Source organism: Lithobates pipiens, unplaced genomic scaffold, assembly GCF_037356315.1.
Source record: "Lithobates pipiens isolate NorthernLeopardFrog02 unplaced genomic scaffold, aLitPip1_a1.2 Scaffold_18, whole genome shotgun sequence".
NCBI lineage: Eukaryota > Metazoa > Chordata > Amphibia > Anura > Ranidae > Lithobates > Lithobates pipiens.
This window is the reverse complement of record NW_027507758.1, coordinates 131,339,785-131,360,642: the sequence shown is the minus strand read 5'-3', so window position 1 is coordinate 131,360,642 and position 20,858 is coordinate 131,339,785. Positions and strand designations below refer to the sequence as shown.

Sequence of the window (20,858 nt, the reverse complement as noted above, 5' to 3'; positions counted from 1 at the left end):
AGACCCCATTCACACCTGAGGGTTTTGTAGCTTGAAGCCTGAAGCTACAAAACGCTAGAGGGGAAAAATTCTATTATTCTCAATGGAGATGGTTCACATCTCCACTACATGTCACCTGAAGCCGAACGCCTGAAGCTCAAACTAGTTCCAGACCCTTTTTTGTCGCTCGAATTGAGCAGATTTGGGCGTTTTTCTTCTTTTAACATTGGTGACCTTTTGCCCTGCACAGAATCGCGGCAAATCGCGGTAACAAACACCGCAAAAAACGCTTGAAAACGCAGCCTAAACATCCGTTTACCAGCAGCAATGTGCACGAGGCCTTAAAGATTTAATTTTGTTTTTCAATTGAGTTGTCCAGTTCATAGGTTACATTAAAAAAGGTGGAAAAGTTCTGAAATTATTTTTATCTCATTTGTTTTTACATCACAGAAACCTTACATTTTAACAGGGGTGTGTTGACTTTTTATATCCACTGTACCCATTTGTATAGTTTCAAAGCCACCCAACTTTAGGGATTATTCTGGGAGAAATTTTAAACATCTTGACACTTTAACATGCTCAATGAACGGATTCTTCCTAATACAAAATGTGCAATACTGAGACTGCTTGCTGTGTGAAAGGATACAGATGTCAACAATCCACACTTTGCCCTTATCATATGGTTTAACACACGAAAACACCAAAATGTGAAAGAACCATACAGGGGGGGGGCCGGGGACAAGTATGTGTGTGTGTATATATATATATATATATATATATATATATATATATATATATATATGTGTGTGTGTGTGTGTGTGTGTGTGTGTGTGTGTGTGTGTGTGTGTGTGTGTGTGTGTGTGTGTGTGTGTGTGTGTGTGTGTGTGTGTGTGTGTGTGTGTGTGTGTGTGTGTGTGTGTGTGTGTGTGTGTGTGTGTGTGTGTTCCTAAAATAGACATGTTAAGTCCAAATGCAGACAGACAAAAATGTGTTTTATTTGCTTTTGTTTGGAAAGAATAGGGTTAGAACCTCTGTTTTTTTTACTGCCATCTGTGTTTCTCGAGACCTTTTCTTTGCAATGCAAAGGGCATCACCGGAACAATGAAAAATGGGATCAATCTACAAAAGGCAAAAGTGTACCCGACATGTAGCGATTGACAAGCTCACCAAACACCATAACATTGAAATACATGGGAAAGCAAATGCACCACAACATGTTTGCGAGCAAAAATGGGGTTTAAACAGGCGGTGAGGTGTTGCCTCTCTTCCTTACTGCCTGTCAGTAGCCTCTGGAGCACGATTCAAAACACAGGTTGGACTTAAGAGAAAAAGGGGGGGGGGATTTAGAACCACGTGTAAATCTCTTTAGGGAAAATTCCCCCAGCAGAGTTAGAGAAAATAATAAAAGCTTATCAGGATCTCTAACATTTGCTCACTCAAAAAGTTTGGTTGAGCTTGAACTTTAAAATATGGGATGACACCATTAACAGACCAACTCAACATCAACGGAAGATGACCAAAATTAAAGCTTACATTTTTTGTTTTCTTTTACTGTCAGATACAGCACCACATACATTCATTACGTGTAATCCCATTACCTGAAGGTGACTGCTTTTGGTAAAATTTGTCCCTGCACTGCTTCCTTCAGAGTCCCCAGATACTGCCCTGAGCAGCCATCATCCAGTGCTGTGAGAGTTAGCAGCCGCTGCTACTGAGAAAAGTTGCACCACTCGCATGACCCCTTCTGGCCTCTCTGCCATTTATTGCTACTGTGACATAATGCATTGCATTCTTTAAATGAAAGAAAAGCAGCTGCAAAACAGACCTCCACCACTCTTTTCAAAGATAATGGGATACACACCATTACACACTAATGCATTTGGTGCTAAATACCAAGAGAGACAGAAGAAAATAAAAATAAAAAACTTCATATGGTGACTGCCTTCAGCCTATATTCATTGTAGCTCAACAGATCAACCTCACTGGCTGTAAGCAAGAACAAAACTTAAAGTGGTTGTAAAGGCACAACATTTTTTACCTTCATGCAGCCGTGGCTCCATGTGTGAATGGACACAGAGCCGCAAGTCGGGAGTGCTCCTGCTTGGGTGTCCCCAGAGCAAACTGGGGGGACCTGGTAGGAGAGAGGAGCCCCAGCATGGGACCCAAGCTGCTCCGTGTAAAACCCATGCACAGGTCAGTTAAGTATTACATGTTTGTGTATATATATTTATATCACACACGTGGACTTGAGGATAAAAATGAGAAGTGCGATTTTTTTTTTTTTTTAAGAATTTAAAGTTGTCAGTCTTTGGCATCACCAAGGAGATACTGACCTGAAAAAACAGCACACAGAATGAGTTCAGACCTTAGACTTTAGTGGCTGCAAGTTTATCCCATCTCTGTGACTCAGCACAAATAGTGAAGTCAGGATCAGGATAACATACCTTAAAGCCAGCTACTCCGCTTCCATCCTTCTGACGGGTTTTCTGTAACCAATTTTTTTCCATTTTGAACTTCCTTGAGATCATGTGAAAGGTTAAAGTGGTTGTAAACCCACTTTTTGGACTTCTACCTATAGATGAGCAATTATTCTAGGCTTACCTATAGGTAGTGGAGACTAGGGCTGAAACTAACGATTATTTTCATAATCGATTAATCGGCCGATTAATCGGATAAAAAAAAAAATGCAAAAGGGGAGAAATATATACACACATACACACACGTGTCCCCTCCAGTATCTGCCCCACCTCCTCTCAGTGCTCCTCTCCCCCCTGCCGGTGTCTCGGGTTTTCTCACCCCTTCATGGTGACAGCGGCTCCTCCTCTGTGTGCCGAGGTGGTGTGGACCGGAGTCTGTCCGGACCCGCCACACGTGACTCGGCCGACTCCTCCAAATGGAGCGAAAAGGCACCCCAAAGCCGGGAAATGGATGCACGCATGTGCAGAGCACACCCTCCAATCACGGCAGCGGCTTAACGCTCCTGCGCTCTGCGGCGGGTCTATCGGAAGGCTGCTGGGTAGAGGGGGGGAGGAGCCGAAAGCAGCGCAGGCGCGTTGCTGGCGGGACGTCAGCTGGGTGGAGAATGCAAGCAGGCGTAGCTGCGTGGTCATGGACGTGGTGCATGCGTAGGACACAGGAGGATACACAGGATTCTAACGGACCGGCGGGGGGGGGGGGGGGGGAAGGTGCAGACTAGGGGTGCAACGGATCAAAAAACTCACGGATCGGATCGTTCCTCGCATCAGTCACGGATCAATTTTCGGATCCGCAAAAAAAAAAAAAAAAACACTATCCCCGCCCCCCACAGCCACATTATTTAAATAAAAGGTAGAACACTATCTCCCCCCCAATAAAATGCAGCTTATTACAAGCATAAAAACATAGTCAGCATATCACTGATGATTTGCGCCGAGCTCAACACCGATCAAAGTTCCTCCAAACAGACCGCCGTTATGAGTCCCGGGATGCCTATTGGCGCAAATCGTCAGTGATATGCTATGTTTTTATGCTTGTCATAAGCTGCATTTTATTGGGTGGGGGGGGGGAAGAGATAGTGTTGTACCTTTTTATTTAAATCAACAATGTGGCTGTGCCAAGCAAGTGGAAAGGCATAGATAGTAGTTCGTTATTATCTAATCCTATCTAATAGATAGTAGTTAGTTATTAGGTAATAAATGTAGTGGTACCTGCATAAAAAGTTTTGAATGAGGGCAGGTAAGGCATCCAGCGTGACTCCTCCAGAATTCCTTCACTTGGGCTGACACAGGCTGAACGTCACCCCCAGCACGCAGCTCGCTGCCGCGTGTACCAAGATGGCCGCCAGCTCCGGAGCTAGGCCGAAGCCACTGCCTTTCCTAAGGCCGTGGCCCGCTCTGCGGATCGCATGGTGCGGACCAACTAATCGATAATATCGATTAATCGTTTCAGCCCTAGTGGAGACATCTCCTAAATGTGCGCCATTTAGAAGATATTTCACTTGTAGCCCACGGAAAGTTTCTGCGGTGCATGTGCGGGGAAGAAACTAAACGCTGTTTCTTCCCTAGCCTGTGCCGATAGTCGCAGGTGATGTCACACGGCTCCAGCAAATCAGAGGGCCAGAAGATGGACGCTTCCCACACAGGGGACATCGCTGGATTCTTTTTCAGGCAAGTGGCACATAATGGGCTAGTATGCTTTTCATTTGCAGGCTGCAGCAGCGAGCAAAAAAGGAAGTAAAACCCATCAGGGTTTACTTCCTCTTTAACAGCTGGATACTTAAAGAAGAACTCCAGCTTTTCCACCACAAAACAACGGCTGCATTGTGCATGTAACTGAATCATAACGCCAGTGTCAGATTGTGTACAACTTACCTCCTTTAGCTGTATACCATGTCTGTGGTGTCACTACTCCTAGCTGAATTTCAACAATCTCCGACTTCCTGATGACTTGCTTTTCCAGTCCTAATACTACATGTCTCATGATCCTTTGAGCCTCTGTAGCTTCAGGGAAGGCTATGGGAGTCACTTGTACCAGGTGTGGGAGTTGATGTAGGTGGGTTCTAGGGTCATTGTGGGCATTTCTGGGCCTTCATGCATTTGGGTGGTTAAAGGTATAATTGCGTCATACCTCCTCGTGTGTCATTCCTGTCTTGCAGCATGCCAAAGAATAATGGGTTACTGCAAGACAATAAAGGAAAGGCATTATAAAGGGTCTTCATTAATATGTAAATTAATCACTTCACAGAGAGCAGGGATCTGGGAGGTGGAAATTTCCCTGTTCACACTGGACGGCCCATTTACAGTGATTGTAAAGGCAGGTTTTTTTTTATCTTCATGCATGAAGATAAAAAAAACCTGTGTGCAGCAGTCCCCTCAGCCCCTTAATACTTACCTGCGCTCCATCTCTATCCAGCAATGTTGCACAAAAGACAGCTGCCTGGGACTCTCCTCCTCATTGGTTGAGACACCATTGGCTCCCATTGCTATCAAAGTCAGAGAGCCAATGAGAAGAGGGGGCTGGGCCTAGCCGGGGCTCTGTATCTGAATGGACATATCGAGCTGCAGCTCGGCTCAGGTGCCCCCATAGCAAGCTGCTTGCTGTTGTGGCACTCATCAGGAGGGAGAGGCTAGGAGAGCCCAAGAGGGACCCGGGAAGAGTAGGATACAGGCTGCTGTGCAAAACCACAGGGCAGGTAAGTATAATGCGGTTTTTGTTTTCCCCCCCCCCCCCCCCCTTTAAAAATAAGGACACACACATGCGTGACTTTAAAATCACTGACTAGGCAGGATTGACTCCAAAGTGTGATTGATTCAATCCTGCCCCGCAGCAGCAGAGCTAGCTTTCAGAACGATGTATGAAGGAGTTTTCTTCTTGAATAATGCTGTGATCTGTAAGGCAGGACTTGGGAGGTTTGGACTCTTCCTGTAGGTGCGACTGGGCGGGATTGAATGCCAATAGGATGTATTTAATCTCACCCCCATCAGAGCTGTGAAGGAAGTTACATCATCTGCAAAAGCAAGTGTTCTAGAGTCCATCTGCTGCAGGAAGGGGCTGTGGAAGGGCTGTGGAAGGGGCAGAGTCCATCAGCAGTGTCACATGATACAAAGCCACAACTAAACCCAGAATATCAGAGAATCCACAGACAACAGAGCAACATGGTACAGAAGTATGATCTATGCTGTGATTGATCATTCAGTTCTAGTGAAAAGAAATTTGGAATCCAGCTTTAGAGTCCTGCCAACAGCATAGTGCTTGCGATACCCATTTAGCGAATAAAACACAAAAAAAAAAAAAAAAAAAAACGCGCATTTAGTTTCCCTTTCTTACTAGTGGTTTCGCTTCCCCAGATTCCTGGGGTATGCCCTACACCAGTGATGGCGAACCTTGGCACCCCAGATGTTTTGGAACTACATTTCCCATGATTCTCTTGCACTCTGCAGTGTAGATGAGCATCATGGGAAATGTAGTTCCAAAACATCTGGAGTGCCAAGGTTCTCCATTACTGCCCCACACACACATGCTTTCATCCAGACCAATATCCACACTGTCTGGACATTGAAAAGGCCCCTATTAGTCATACAACAATAAATTAGACATTTATACAGGAGGGTTTAATGGCCAATTAAAGAAATATGCCTGCAATACCTGCTTTAAGCACAGGACTTTTAAAAACCTTAAAAACCCAATAAGTAGTTTTCTGTTTAAAAACAAAAAAAGCCAACAGGTTGATAGAAGGCCTAGTCAATGCAAAAAATAACGTAAACAAACTTCTAATATCTTTGGCCAGGGAGGGGCCCTTACTGATGCTGCGGGCCCGTTTCACCCCCGGGGGATGTTCGGGAGAGGTAGCTGGAGGCGATTTGGCCCCCCTCTCCTGGGCAGCCGTCGGGGGACGGTCCCATGCCTCCCCGACCCCATGCATGAAGGGGGGGGGGGGGGGGGGGATCAGGCTCCGACCTGCCCCCTCCCTTGAAATCAGAGGCATCCTGGGGCAGGGCCCTAGCTCGGGGAAACTAGAATAGGCAAGAGACACTACAGGCATTAATTACAAGTCGACCGCTTGACTCATGTGTCCGATTTAACCCGCCAACTCTCGGTCACCTGGAAAGATTCTATGGGTGTCATTGTTTCATACAATTTATTTGTCTTGATTTTGGTCCCGACACACCTGTCTAATGTATACTCAAGTGTATTTTTCTGTTAAACTGTTTCAAAATAAAGATTTTACAAAAAAAAAATAAAAAATCTTTGGCCAGACCTCATTGCACATAGCAGCTGAAAGGAATCCATACGCAGCTCTAGAGTATCTATCCTGATGGTCATGATGGCAAGCGCTCATAGGTCAGCACAACTTTCTGCTAACACCCTCCTAACAACCTGGTATGCCCCATTAGGAGTCATTTTTTTCTTGGGGGGGGGGGGGGGGAGAGAATTTGACAGGCACCCAGCTCCCCATTTGTGCTGGGGCCGCCTAGGCGACTCAAGCAGAAGTTCTCCCCCCCCCCTCCCTGCAATCTTCTGGGACCTGTCACAGGTCCCAGAAGAATGCCAATCAATTGAAGAGCCGCAGGGCGACGCACGCATGTACACCTGGCTGTGAAGCTGCAAGCTGTCACAGTCAGGTTCCCACACTTGTGATGCTGGGGAGAGGCGAGGGAGAGAACCGAGGGTTCAGGCGGTCACGTCGCTGGATTGCGAGACAAGCGAGTGTGTTCTTTTTTGTAGCCGCTTACTTTTGATAAGCACAAGAACTCCGCTTTAAGGATCAGCAGCTGCATAGTACATGGAGCTACGCAGGTCAGCTGAGGATTGGGTTAAAGCTCCTTTGGGCACAGTTCCACCTTAAGAAAAATCTAATACTACTTAGTTTTACTGTTTGTCTATTTTTGGTGACAATTCTACCCATCATTTCTTGTATAAGCATCATAGGGCTGGAAAGGGAAAAAAAAATAAAAAATAAATAAAAAATAAAAAAAAAGGAAAAGGAAAAAACCTCAACAGGGTCACAAAACAGAAATAAAAATCTGGCAAATAGCGCCTTTTGCTTTTCTATCCAAAACTGAAAAAAACTTGGCTGGAGTTAGGCTTTAGCATTAACATTCCTTTCATTTCAAAATAGATCTGTTAGCAGAAAAATATTTAGATGCTGTTTGGCACACAGGTGTTCTACTGCATTCCTTTCCAGTAATAAGTCTTGCCATGTGTCTATACGCAAATCAATAAACTGAACTAGTTATGTCTGCATGCCATTTCCTTCACATTAATAAGCAGCACATGGCAATGGGAAGCACAGTGACAGTGTTTAGTTCTAACCATGTGGGGGGGGGGGGGGGGGGGGGTGAATGAACTACAATCCTCATCCCTGCCCTGGGTTACAGAAAAGCTCTATTTTTGCTTCCAATGTATATCCTCAATGGCACCTGACAACATTTGCTGACACTTCTAGAGGTCACATTTCTTTTACTACATAGAATCAATATTTAAGGAAATATTTAAGGAGATTCAATATTAAGGATTCTACATCTGCTCATACCGTACATACAGAAATGACATCTTAAATATGGTAAAACAGATAGGCAGCATGACAACTGCAGATCACTGTCATTGTAGCTGCAGCTGTCCCACACGTCTTTCAGGATGACAAGTGTTACTAAGCTGTGTATGTCAGTCAGGGGAACTAACTGGAAGTCATTCCAAAGACACAACACTTAGGCCCTTTCACACTAGCATGCACGCTAAGGCCTCATTCACACAGGACGCACAATACCACAAGCCTGCATTTATTCACACAGGGGTTACTTGCATGTCTGTGCAGGCAGTCCCATTGATGTCTATTAAGACAACAGCTGCACGGGGACACAGCCGCCGTGTCCCAATAAGACATCTGCGTGGGTGCGGGTCCCTGAACGCAGACAGCGTAAGTTCATGGACCCGTACACACAAAGATTTAAATATTGGGACACAGAAACTATGTCATCGTAGGCCCCATGTGAACAAGGCAAAGATGCTTGCACACCTGTGTGTGTTGTGTATATGTGTAATGAGTTGTTGCAACACATTGCTCAATTTACTTATTTCTTTACATAAATGTATTGAAAGACCAAGCTGCATTCAAAATTATGCATTTCACTGCCAATGCAGGAGCAAGCAGTATCATGCTACATAAAAATGCAGACACGCGCCATTTGTATGCAGGTCATCGCAGCATTATGATGTGAACAGGGCCCACAGAACTAGGGCTGAAACAACTAATCGATTAAATCAACAACTAATCGATTAATCAGTCAGTAAAACAATGGGGTAAAAAAAAAATAAACAAAATTAGCACTTTATAGTACAAAAAGAGCAAATAATCACTACTGTAAATATTACTTTCACTGTTCTAAGGTAAAAAAATGAACCCCTTACAGTAGTGATTATCTGCTTTTTTCTACTATCAAGATCTAATTTTTGTTTTTTAAACCCCATTATGTTAGTAAACATCTTAGATCTGGTTCACATCTATGTGTTGGTGCTTTTTGCAGAAAAGCACTACAGTTCATTTACATGGTTTCCTATGGGACACGTTCACATCTGAAAGGGTCAGGGACTTTTAACGCAAAATGGTGCGTTATTGGTTCAAAATACTTCAATGGAGAAGCTGCAGAAAAGAATGCAATGCATTTTTGCATCAATTTGTGTTTTTTTATCTGCCCCAAAAAATAAAAAAAATAAAATGCAAAGATGTAAATTGCAGTAAAATCACGTGCGCAAAAATCAAAAACGTACAGCAAAAAGCACTGCAGAAACAGATCAAAAGCAAACTGCATAGGTGTATACCGAGCCTTATGCTGGCCATATGGATCAATTTTCAGATGAGAATATTCAGACGAAAAATCTTTGTACATTCGTTGAATGAAAGAATTTTGTTTGAAATTTTCACTTGTTTTTAACATTCCGTTTTTAAAATGAATGCAATTTCTGAATGCAAACCACATAAACTGTCTGAAAATTCCTTTGACTAAGAAGTTTTCTACTATTTCCAAATTTTCCTGTCACTGTGGTTGAAAATGATCAATTTGACCCACTTTTTTTTTTTTTTTAAAGGTTATTAACCGATTAATCGAAAACAATAATCGGCCAACTAATCAATTATGAAAATAATCGTTAGTTGCAGCCCTACACAGAACACAATTGTTTTGTGCTGATCTATGCAGATCAATAAAGCTTAATTAATATGGTGTGAAAAAGCCCCTAGTGTAATGCTGGGGGTTGTAGCTGCATGGAGTTTGTATGTTCTACCCAGGCCTGCGTATATTTCCTTTATCTGTGCGACCGGTTCCCCAAGCCTCTTCTGCAAGAGTCTGGCCAGCAGTCACAAGTACAGTACATCAATATCCCTGAACTAGGGCTGGGGAAAAAAAAAAATCTATTTGAATCGAGTTGAGGTCAAATTGATTCAAATTTTCAGCAAATTGATTATTTTTATTTTTTTCCACCACCAGGCAGGAGTTTTTAGGCCGGAGCTGTGGCCTCGCCTAAAAACAAAAAAAATAAATCGATTTTAATCGTAAATTGGAGCATAAAAATAAAAAAAAAAGTCGTTTCTGCGCACACACAGATCTTTTGTTTGGGGGTTCTAAGTCAGCTGTGTAGCGGCTGTGTCTTGTACTGTTACAAAACAAGGAAACTTTCATTTCCTTTTATTTTTTTGTTTACTTCATTGAAATGTCACAAAAATAACATTTCATTAATTTCTTTCCACCACAGCGGTGCAGAGACACGCGGTACAACAGAGACGTGAAAAAAAAAAAAAATGCAGCCTGTCTGTATTTTTAACACAACGCACGCAGATGGAGGGAAGCTCACATTAATAATGAGGAGCTCATACAGCTGGAGCATGAACGCCCACTTTGCAAGACACCTGTGATCCAACATATAAAAAGCCACTGCTGTATAGGGATTTGGTTGCAGTTACAGCCTGATTTTGGCCCATAGACTTTAAAGAGGAAGTAAACTCTCCCACTCTGATGCTTCTTTTCATTTAGTCCCATTATAATAATTATCAAACTATAGCCACTGTAATCCAGCCCAAATCGCATATTACTTACTGTTTAAAGAAACATTAAAAAAACTTGTTTCCAGGGTTTAGGCAGCACCATCTTAAGTATTGTTTTCTGAGTCCACAGTGGAGTGTATTTCCGCCCTTACACTGAGCACTTCCTGTACTGTTAACCAAGCCTCCTTCTCAATCCAATGTTTCTATGGCAACCCTGCTTCCCTGTTCATAGCCAACGTTTTATTTCATAGTATTTACTTGTGCCGATTGTCTAAGTTTTGCCTTTGTCAGTCTTATCGAAGCTGATAAGACTGCAGTAATGGCCAGGTTTACACTGCATGGTGATGTCACATGGTGTGTAGGAGGAAGCTCTGAATGATTATGCAGCCTCCTGGGATTTCAGTGTTGTGCCATAGGAAGTCCTGATAACAGATAGATAAGTACATAGAGAGTGTGCCATAAATCAGGGGAGATCTGGGCATGCTCAGTGACGTCATTCTAAAGAATAAAAAGGATTAGAACAATACTAAGCAAGGAGATAACAAGCAGTAATCATTAGGTTTTTTTATGCTGATTTACATGTGACAAATTTGTGGGAGAGAGTTTACAACCATTTTAATGGAGGAAAAAAAATGCATTAAGAATGAAAAATATACAGTGGCACTACAAAAACCACACCATGCTGTGGCAGCACTACCATGAACCAAGGTTTAAAGCAGGTTTCTATTAAACCATTTGCTGACCGCTCTATAGCGGTGTTACTGCTACAGGGCAGCAGCTCTGTGCCGTATCACATATTTATACACGTGATCCTGCACTTCTGGCCTGCAGGGGCATGTGCCGGAATCACAGCAGAAAACCAATCTGTGGGTGACAGCACTCGATGTCCACTCACTGGCACCCTCTGATCATCGGGCAGAGACTAGGAATGGAGCTTTGCCTATGTAAAAGAGGCAGATCTTTTTTCTGCTGGGGGGGGGGGGGGGGGGGGGTAGTGATGGATTCTGTGTTCCTTCAAAGCAAGGACTAAAATTCATCTCTTCCCCTAGTATACGTGGCACGTAAAAAAAAAAAAAAAAAAAAAAAAAAAACACACAGACACACACACACACACACAGTTAAGCCCTTTGCGCGTCCTTGAGGTTCGACCCCTTCCCCAGCCAGTATCATTAGTACAGTGACAGTGCATATTTTTTAGCACTGATCACTATTAATGTCACTGGTTCCCACAAAAAGTGTCAGATTGTTCGTCGCAATAATCGCAGCCCTGCTATGTCACTGATCGCTGCTCATTACTAGGATAAGAAGAAAAAAAAAAAAATCCATAAATATATCCCATAGTTTGTAGACGCTTAATGGATTTTCTACCAAAAACCATGTAGAATACATATCGGCCTAAATTTATGAAGAAATGTAATAATTTTATTGGATAAGTTATATAGCAGAAAGTATTTTTAACAAAAAAAAAAAAAAAAAAAAAAATTTATATTTATATATATATATATATATATATATATTAAAAAAAATTACATTTTATTTGGGTACAATGTCGCACAACCACACAATTGTCAGCTAAAGTAACGCAAAAAATGGTCTGGCCATGTGTGTATTGTGGGGGGGGGGCTTAATCTTCCAGAGGTCGCATTTTTTGCAGAGTTTAATCATACTTTCATTGATGAACCTGGGGGGGGGGGTCACAAAACATGAGGGACAAACAAACTCCATGCAGACAAGTGTAGGGAGGGGGTCAGGTGGAAGGTGGGGGAGATCACCAGCAGTCTATGGTACAGGTTGATCCTCTAGGAGTTTGCCATATGGCAGAGGTGCAGACATACCCGGGGTACATAGTACCAGTACAGGCCAATCACAGTGCCAGGCTCACATCTGTTATGGTGCCCGCCCCTCCTCATTGGAGAGCGGGAGAGGTGGAGGAGGGGATGACAGGTGTGAAGACAGGTCACGTGGCCGGACTGTCACACTATAGGTCCCAGCCATCATCTATAGGTAGGCGCGCGCCTGTCACGTGACCTCCCGGGCTAACAAATGGCCCATATCGGTTCGCCGCACGAGCGCGCTCTTAACCCTTTTAGAACCGCAGCAAATGCCCAGCTGACGTCCACAGGCGCGCACCGTTCTCAGCGTCCCAGTGCCCCCCACATACACACAGCACAGGAGAGGCGATACGGCCAAGAAGCCCGTGACAGCTGCCTAGCATGTCTCCGCCTACCAGCGGGAACCATCCTCCATTCGGCCCTCTGCTATACAAAGCGCTCCTACCTGGCCCGTCAACGTGATTCATTTCCCGGCTTCTCTTCGAATCGAGCCGAGTCCTATTTCTCAGCGATCCTCTCTCCGCCATCTTGGCTCTTGGTTTTGAAATTAGGCCCGCCCCCTCCTGTGACGTTTCACCCAGTCTCCGCAGTCCAGAGATAAGCTCCCGGGTCCTGGGACCGACTCGGCTGGCTGTGCGCATGCGCAGAAGGCCTCGCTGTACTGATTGTGTCCTCTGCTCTGTATTGGCAGTTTCTTAGCTGGGTCATGTCATATCTACACTGGGTCATCCTAACATCCAGACCCCCTGCAGGCCTCAATCACACCTATGCATTTTTGTTTTTGATCCGTTTCTGCAGTGCGTTTTGCATTTTTTATGCTTTTATTAGTTTTTTTGGCAATTTTGTTGTTGGAGCAGATTAAAATCCGCAAATCGCTGTAAAATCACAGCAAAAATAAAAATAAAAAACATGCTTTTCTGCAGCTTCTCCATTCAAGTTTGTTGAACAAATAAACTTACATTTAAAAAAGTCCCAGACCATTTCCAAAAACGCATCAGTCTAGGTTCACATCTATGCGGTTGCAGCCAGGGTCGATATAAATCAATGATTTTTTTTTATTTTTATTTAAATCCTTTTTTTTTTATTTTATTTTTTTAATCGATTTTTTTATTTTTATCCATTTTTATAATTTTTAATAAAACGCTTTTGGAGTAAAAATCTTTCTAAAGATAGTTTTCTATTTAAGATACGTTAATAATTGAGTTTATTCAGCATGAAATAGAGCTTGGTTATGTAGCATGAGGCTGTATATTCTGCAATATTTAAATTTTTTTGTAAACTCATTCAATTAATCCAAGCTCTGCAAGCTGAGATAACATGCACTGCATTGATGTATTCACACAATGTCACAATAACCAGAGATAAACCAAAGTTCAGGAATATTCAGTTTTCCCATTGTTTTGCAAATCTATGTACACTACAAACTATATGATTGAATCGGTTCTGATATCGCTGTTTTACTAACCTGACAGCTTATTATTCTAAATAGGAAACCATTTTGTTTGCAAATATTAAATATTCTAACTACGAGTCCTTATATTTAAAGAGCACCTGTCATTTCAGATCCATCATGGCAACGCCTGTTAGCGGGCATCCACTGACCTGCTGCCAACATGTCCCTCACCTTGTTGTGTCACTGCCGCATCACCAGCCGTCCCATTGAAGTAAATGAGACTGTTGGTGAGTCAACGGCGGGTCAGAGGAGGAGTCGCTGCGGGACACGGATGACAGTTGCTCTTTAAAAATAAGGATTTCAATTGAGTTTATTTAACGACCTGACATCAATGCTATGGCCGAATGACGGCCACAGCGCGGATGTGAATTCCCGGGAGGCCGTCATATGACGGCCTCCCCTGTGCATGCTCGCTGCGCGCGCCCTGATCACCGAGTCAATGAGACTCGGGTGATCCGAGTAAGGGGCCAGTCCCGGCCCCTTACCATGTGATCAGCTGTCAGCCAATGACAGCTGATTACATGATCAAAACAAAAGCTCGGTGATCGTTTTCATTTTCTCACGCTGACAGCAGAGGAGAAAAAAAAAGTCGATCACTGGCTTATCTTAAAGGGGCATCGGTCCTGAAAAGGAAGAGGCGATTATGCCTCATTTATGCAGTCTAACAGTGCCCACAAGTGCTACCTATCAGTGCCCACAAGTGCCACCTATCAGTGCCCACAAGCGCCACATATCAATGCCCACAAGTGCTACCTATCAATGCCCACCAGTAGTGCCAATCAGTGCCACCTAGAAGTGCTGCCTATCAGTGTAACCGATCAGTGCCCATCACTGCCACCTATCGGTGCCCATCAATGCCGTCTCATCAGCGTACATCAATGACAGACAAAAATTACCCGTTAGAAAATTTTAAAACAAAATAATTTTATTTTTTAATTCGGTCTTTTACATTTAAAAAAATAAAAATAAAAAATTGCACGGGTGATCAAATACCACCAAAAGAGAGCTCTATTTGGGGGAAAAAAATGATAAAAATTTCATTTGGGTACAGTGTTGTATGACCGCGCAATTGTCATTCAAAATGCATCAGCGCTGAAAGCTGAAAATTCATTTGGATAGGAGAGGGGTTTAAGTGCCCAGTAAGCAAGTGGTTAAATCAAGCTATTTTACTAGTGATTTAAATCAAATCCACCCAGGGTTGCAGGTGATGCGTTTTTCAGGCATGTTTTTTATATGCAGCAGGGGGAACGGGTGGGGAAAGAAGACCTCGGAAGGGGAAGCTGAGAAAAAAGACATCAGCAGAGAAAGAAGATATCGGTGGAGCAAGTGGAGAAAGAAGACATTGGTGGAGCTACAACATGAGACCTTATTTTTAATAAAGGACTTGCCAAAAACAGGCTCTTGGCTTTTGTAACACTACACTGCTTTTTTTTGGTGAGTGTGTAGGGTTACAACAGGGGTCAGCAACCTGTAGATCGTGAATAGGTGACTGGTAGATCTCAGTCTGGTCTTGCTGACCCGCCATTCCAGGGCATCAGAGTGCAATGTAAAGTTGGAGCTGTAGTAGGGAGCAAGAGCCGATGCCTCCTCTGTAGTGCTCACTCCTGTCCCATGCGAAACGATACCAACTGCACTCCACCTCTTATCCTGGCTAGAGGCCTCCAGAGTGGTGCCAGCAGCAGGTCAGTGTGAAGCCATACACTGGGCATATTAGTATAGGGCTGCTTTCACACTGATGTGCTGCGGTTTACCCACTCTGGGGTGGTGCAGTGTACCTGCAGCTTTCCTGCGGGTTCTGCACCTACCCATAGACTTCTATTATATCCTGCTGTTTTACCACCCCCAACTTTACGTGTGGGTGCTGCTGCTGGATGCAACTAAGGGCTCGTTTACAAGTGCAGCACAAGTGCTTCTCCTCTGAAAAGTGATTAAAGTGAGTGTTGATAGGTGGTGAGGAGGCAATATGTTTCCCTTTTACAACCTCATTTAAACCCATGATTGCTGTGCAATGCACGCATTTGCGACATGGTAGTATTGCAATTAGAGGTTTAAATCAGGTGTGAGGAGGTGACACTGGGGGGGTTATTTACGAAAGGCAAATCCGCTTTGCACTGAAAGAGCACTTGGAAGTGCAGTCGCTCTAAATCTGAGGGGTAGATCTGAAATGAGTGGAAGCTCTGCTGATTTTATCATCCAATCATGTTCAAGCTAAAATTCAGTTTTTTATTGTCCTTGCATGTCCCCCTCGGATCTACAGCTACTTTACTTCCAAGTGCACTTGCAGTGCAAAGTGTATTTTCCTTTAGTAAATAACACTCCTGTGCCCGGTGATCTTTGAATTCTCCCTTGTTCAGGTAGATCTCCAACTCTTTAAGGTTGCCTACCCCAGATTACAATGTACCCAATCAGCGGTGGGGTGGCCCGTGCACTATGGGCGCCGCCCCCATCAATGCGCCGGCCCCTTTCAGGACGTATGGATTCCTATGGCGTGGGAGGGAGGGGGTGGTACTTTTTGAAGCACCTGATTAGAGCCAGAGGCTCTACTAGGCTTCAAAATAGGGTGGGCTCGGGCGCAGAGAGTGCACCCTGATCCCACCCTATTGTGTGACCATAGCAAATACATTTTCCCTATTTTCACACTAACTTTCCTTCCCGCCAATCAGGAGGCAGGGCATCAGACCTGTTTCCTGATTGGCCAAAGCGCCAGGCCCCCCTATTGAATGCCTGGTGCTTAGGAAGAGGAGCAGGGGAGACACATGCTGGAGCGGAGGTCACTGCCAATCTGGTGCACGGAGCTGCTGCCTGGCGGTGTCAGGGGTTTGTCAGAGCTGTGTGCGGGGGGGGGGGGGGGGCTTGGTGGTGCTGCCTGAGCCGTGTGTGGGGGGGAGTGCTGCCAGAGCCCCGCGAGTGGGGGAGGGGGCGGTGGGCACAGTGGCTGCACATGAGGGGCACAAGTGGCTGCATTTGACGGCCACAAGTGCCTGCATATGGTGGACACAAGTGGCTGCATATGATGGGCACAAGTGGCTGCATTTGATGGGCACAAGTGGCTGCATATGATTGGCACACGTGGCTGCATTTGATAGGCACAGTGGCTGCGTTTGATGGGCACAATGGTTGCATATGATAGGCACAATGGCTGCATTTGATGGGTCGGTGGGCACAGTGATTACATATGAGGGGCACAAGTGGCTGGATTTGACAGGCATAAGTGGCTGCATATGATGGGCACAAGTGGCTGCATTTGACAGGCATAAGTGGCTGCATATGATGGGCACAAGTGGCTGCATTTGAAGGGCACAAGTGGCTGCATATGATGGGCACAAGTGGCTGCATTTGACGGGCACAAGTGGCTGCATATAAGGGGGACAAGTGGCTGCATTTTATGGGCACAAGTGGCTGCGTTTGATTGGCACAAGTGGCTACATATGATGGGCACAAGTGGCTGCATCTGATGGGCAGTGGCTACGTTTGGGCACAATGGCTGCAATTGATGGGCACAGTGGCTGCATTTTATGAGCACAATGGCTGCATTTGATGGGTTGGTGGGCATAGTGGCTACATATGATGGGCACACGTGGCTGGATTTGACAGGCACAAGTGGCTGCAGATGATGGGCACAAGTGGCTGCATTTGATGGGTACAAGTGGCTGCATATGACGAACATAAGTGGCTGCACATGAGGGGCACAATTGGCTGAGTTTGACAGGCACAATTGGCTGAATTTGACAGGCACAAGTGGCTGCATTTGATGGGCACAAGTGGCTGCATATGATGGGCACAAGTGGCTGCATTTGATAGGCACAGAGTCTGGTATGGATTTGGGGGAGGGAACCCCACGCCATTTTTTTCTTATTATTTTGGCATGGGGTCCCCTGCAAATCCATACCAGACACAAAGGTCCACAAATCACCTACAGTTGATGACTCGTCGGTTGTCAAGGGTGCGGCGGACGGCTTCCCGGTCAGCTCCTTAGCAACTAGCTATATACAATGTTTTTAAAGCGGAAATTAAAAACAAATAAAAAATCCAACACTTGTGTTTATGATGTGACTCCATTGAATGCTATTACACGCAAAATGCAATCTGCTGCGAGAAAAAAGTGCCCAACCCTTTCCAAAAACGCACCGGCTGAAAAACGCATAGCTGTGAATGTGTACCATAGGAAACCATGTTAAATGGTCTGTAGTGCGTTCATGGAAAATGCACAAAAAAGCGCATCCCATCGGCCTTGCCCCCCCACCGCTCTCTCCTCATTGTCTCACTGGCTGTGATTGAAAATTGTCTCCCGCTGCTGTGTCTCAGCCAATGAGGAGAGAAAGAGACCAGGGACAGCTGAGGCTCCCGTGTACATCGTTAGAGCAAGAGGGGGCTCAGGGCCCCCTCTCTTGCATTTTGTACATGAAGGTAAAAAAACCTTCATCCTTTATAACCACTTTAATTTTGTATAGATGCACTGCCCACCTTTTTGGGATAAAAATGATAAAATTGTTTTTTGATTTAAACGCTGTACAAATTCAGAGAGACAAGTGAGCGTATGTCTGCTTTAACCTTTTAGGTAGAAATAACTGGCTTAGCTAACTTTTTGTTTGTTATCTGAAAAAGCAATGTCTCTGTGTTGGAAAAACTTATGTAATAGCTTATTATCTCCCGGAGAGCAGAGTTCTATAAATAGAAGTGTCAGGAGGGGTGTTTTATAAGTCTGGCATGACCTGTGTGTGTGTTCCTGTGTGTGTGTTCCTGTGTGTGTGTGTGTGTGTTCCTGTATGTGTGTTCCTGTGTGTCTAGATCAGGGGACTTTTAGTCCAACAACTATTTACCAGTGTGCTGGTGAATTTTTGAGATGTTGACTTTCATTTCTTTGTCTCTGTGACAACAAAAATAAAACAGTCAGCGATACATGAGGTTTGGTCTTTAGCAAGTATGCATCTACACCTATAGGAAATAAATATTCAGCACTGTACTTTGTACAGTATATATTGTGTTTCAGTAAGGAACTTTAATCAGAAAATTAAGTCCTGCTAGGTCACTTCAGGCTGGCCCCTTTTGCAGGTATATCTGTATGTAAAACATAAAAAAATAGGTCCGACTCCCTATACTGTTTAATCACTTGCTTGCTGGGCACCTAAACCCCCCTCCTGCCCAGACCAATTTTCAGCTTTTAGTGCTGTCACTCTTTGGATGACAATTGCGCGGTCATACAACACTGTACCCAAATGACATTTTTATAATTTTTTCCTACAAATAGAGCTTTCTTTTGGTGGTATTTGATCACCTCTGGGTTTTTTATTTTTTGTAAGAAAATTAAAGAAGACCATTTAAAAAAAAAAAAAATACAAAACTGTTTTATATTTTGTTAATATATTTTGCAAATAGTTAATTCCTTCCTTGGTGTCTGCTGGTGAGGCTACACTGATGAGCACGGATAGGCTGCACTGATGGGCACCAATAGGCTGCATTGATGGGCACTGATAAGGTGACACTGATGGGTACCAATAGGCTGCATTGATGGCACTGATAAGGCGACACTGCTAGGCACTGATAAGGCAGCACTGATGGGCACTAATAGGCGGCACTGGTGGTAGGGTTGACACCTGTCCAGGTTTCACCCGGACAGTTCGGGTTTGGAATCATTCGTCCAGGTTTCAGACTGTCTGAAACCCAGACACATTATTTAGACTGGACTATGGCTTCCCAGCAGCCTCAGATCCATCTGGATGAGAGTTGCTGACTGCCAAGTGAGCTCACCATCCATCCATCCATCTGTCTGTGACTGAAGTCTGCCCCCTCTCTCTCTTGCCTCTGAGTGAGTACACTAAGGCCGCGTACACACGGGCGGATTGTTTGGCCAACTAAGTTCGTCAGACAATCCGACAGACAGTCCGTCCTACTTTCGAATGAACGGACTTGACCACACACGATGAACAGACAGTCCGCCGAAAGCTTGCGCGATGACGTGTACGGCACGTACGACGGGACTAGAAATTCGATGTCCAATACACTGCAATGCAACCTTCGGCGTGTAAATCCTTTCTGAGCATGCGCCATACTTAGTCCGTCCAACTTGCCTACATACGAGCGGACTGTCCGCTGAAACCAAGTTTGGACGGACAAAATTACGGAAATTCCGAAAGACTTAGTCCGCCAGACTGTCCGCTGAAAAAGTCAGCTGAAGCCCACACATGAGCGGATTGTCCGCTGAAACACGTTTCAGCGGACTAAGTTGGGCAGACAATCCGCCCGTGTGTACGCGGCCTAAGGCAAATCAGGGTTCTCAGAGCACCCCTTACATCAGAGTTCCCCTTTACATCAGAGGCCGCAGTGTTCCCCCTTACATCAGAGTCCTCTCCGTACATCAGAGTTCTCAGTGTTTCCCCTTAAATCAGGATTCCCAGAGCATGCCTTATGTTAGAGTCCCCAGAGTTCTCCCTTACATCAGAGTCTGCAGAGTTCCCCCTTACAGTGAAAGGGAACTCTGCGGATTTAGATGTAAAAGGAGAACTCTGATGTAAAGGGGGACTCTTGTTATTAACTTCATACGACTGGAAATGTTATTTAGTAGCAAAATATATGTATAGTTTATACTATAAAAAAAAATTGCTGTGCAATAAAGTAAAGTAAAGTGTTCGGGTTTGACTTGAAGAAAAGGTGGCAACCCTAACTGGTGGGCATTGATGAGGTGGCACTGAGAGGGGGCACTGATGGGCAGCACTGAAGGGCATTGATAGGTGGCACTGAAGGGCACCAATATGTGGCACTGATGGGTGGCAGTGATGAGCACTGATGGGTGGCAGTGATGGCCACTGATTGGCACTGGTAGGTGACACTGATAGGCAGCACTGGTGGGCATTGTTAGGTGGCACTTGTGGGCACTGATAGGTGGCACTGATTGCTGGCACTTACATTCTGTGGGCACTGATTCGTGGCACTGTGGGCACTGATTTGTGGAACTGGCAGGCAGTACTGGTGGGCACATATGAGTCTCTTCCTCTTCGGGACCGATGTCCCTTCAAACAGAAGCCAGTGAACAGGTTTTTTTCTCCTCACGCTGTCAGCGTGAGAAGAAGAAAAAAAACAA

The 20,858-nt window shown here is 44.6% G+C and overlaps 1 protein-coding gene across 4 annotated transcripts in view; it reads right to left on the bottom strand.

The window, feature by feature from the left end:
- ATL2 (atlastin GTPase 2) overlaps positions 1–12,934 on the bottom strand; it is a 143,093-nt gene extending 130,159 nt beyond the window's left edge. For 3 of the 4 annotated variants that reach the window (XM_077486127.1, XM_077486124.1, XM_077486123.1), the window contains exon 1: positions 12,773–12,934. In XM_077486127.1, the coding sequence (XP_077342253.1) occupies positions 12,773–12,854 (82 nt within the window). In that variant the 5' untranslated portion in view covers positions 12,855–12,934. The remainder of the gene's footprint in view (positions 1–12,772) is intronic. The other variant, XM_077486128.1, reaches the window with a different exon arrangement.
- Positions 12,935–20,858: the final 7,924 nt, after the last annotated feature.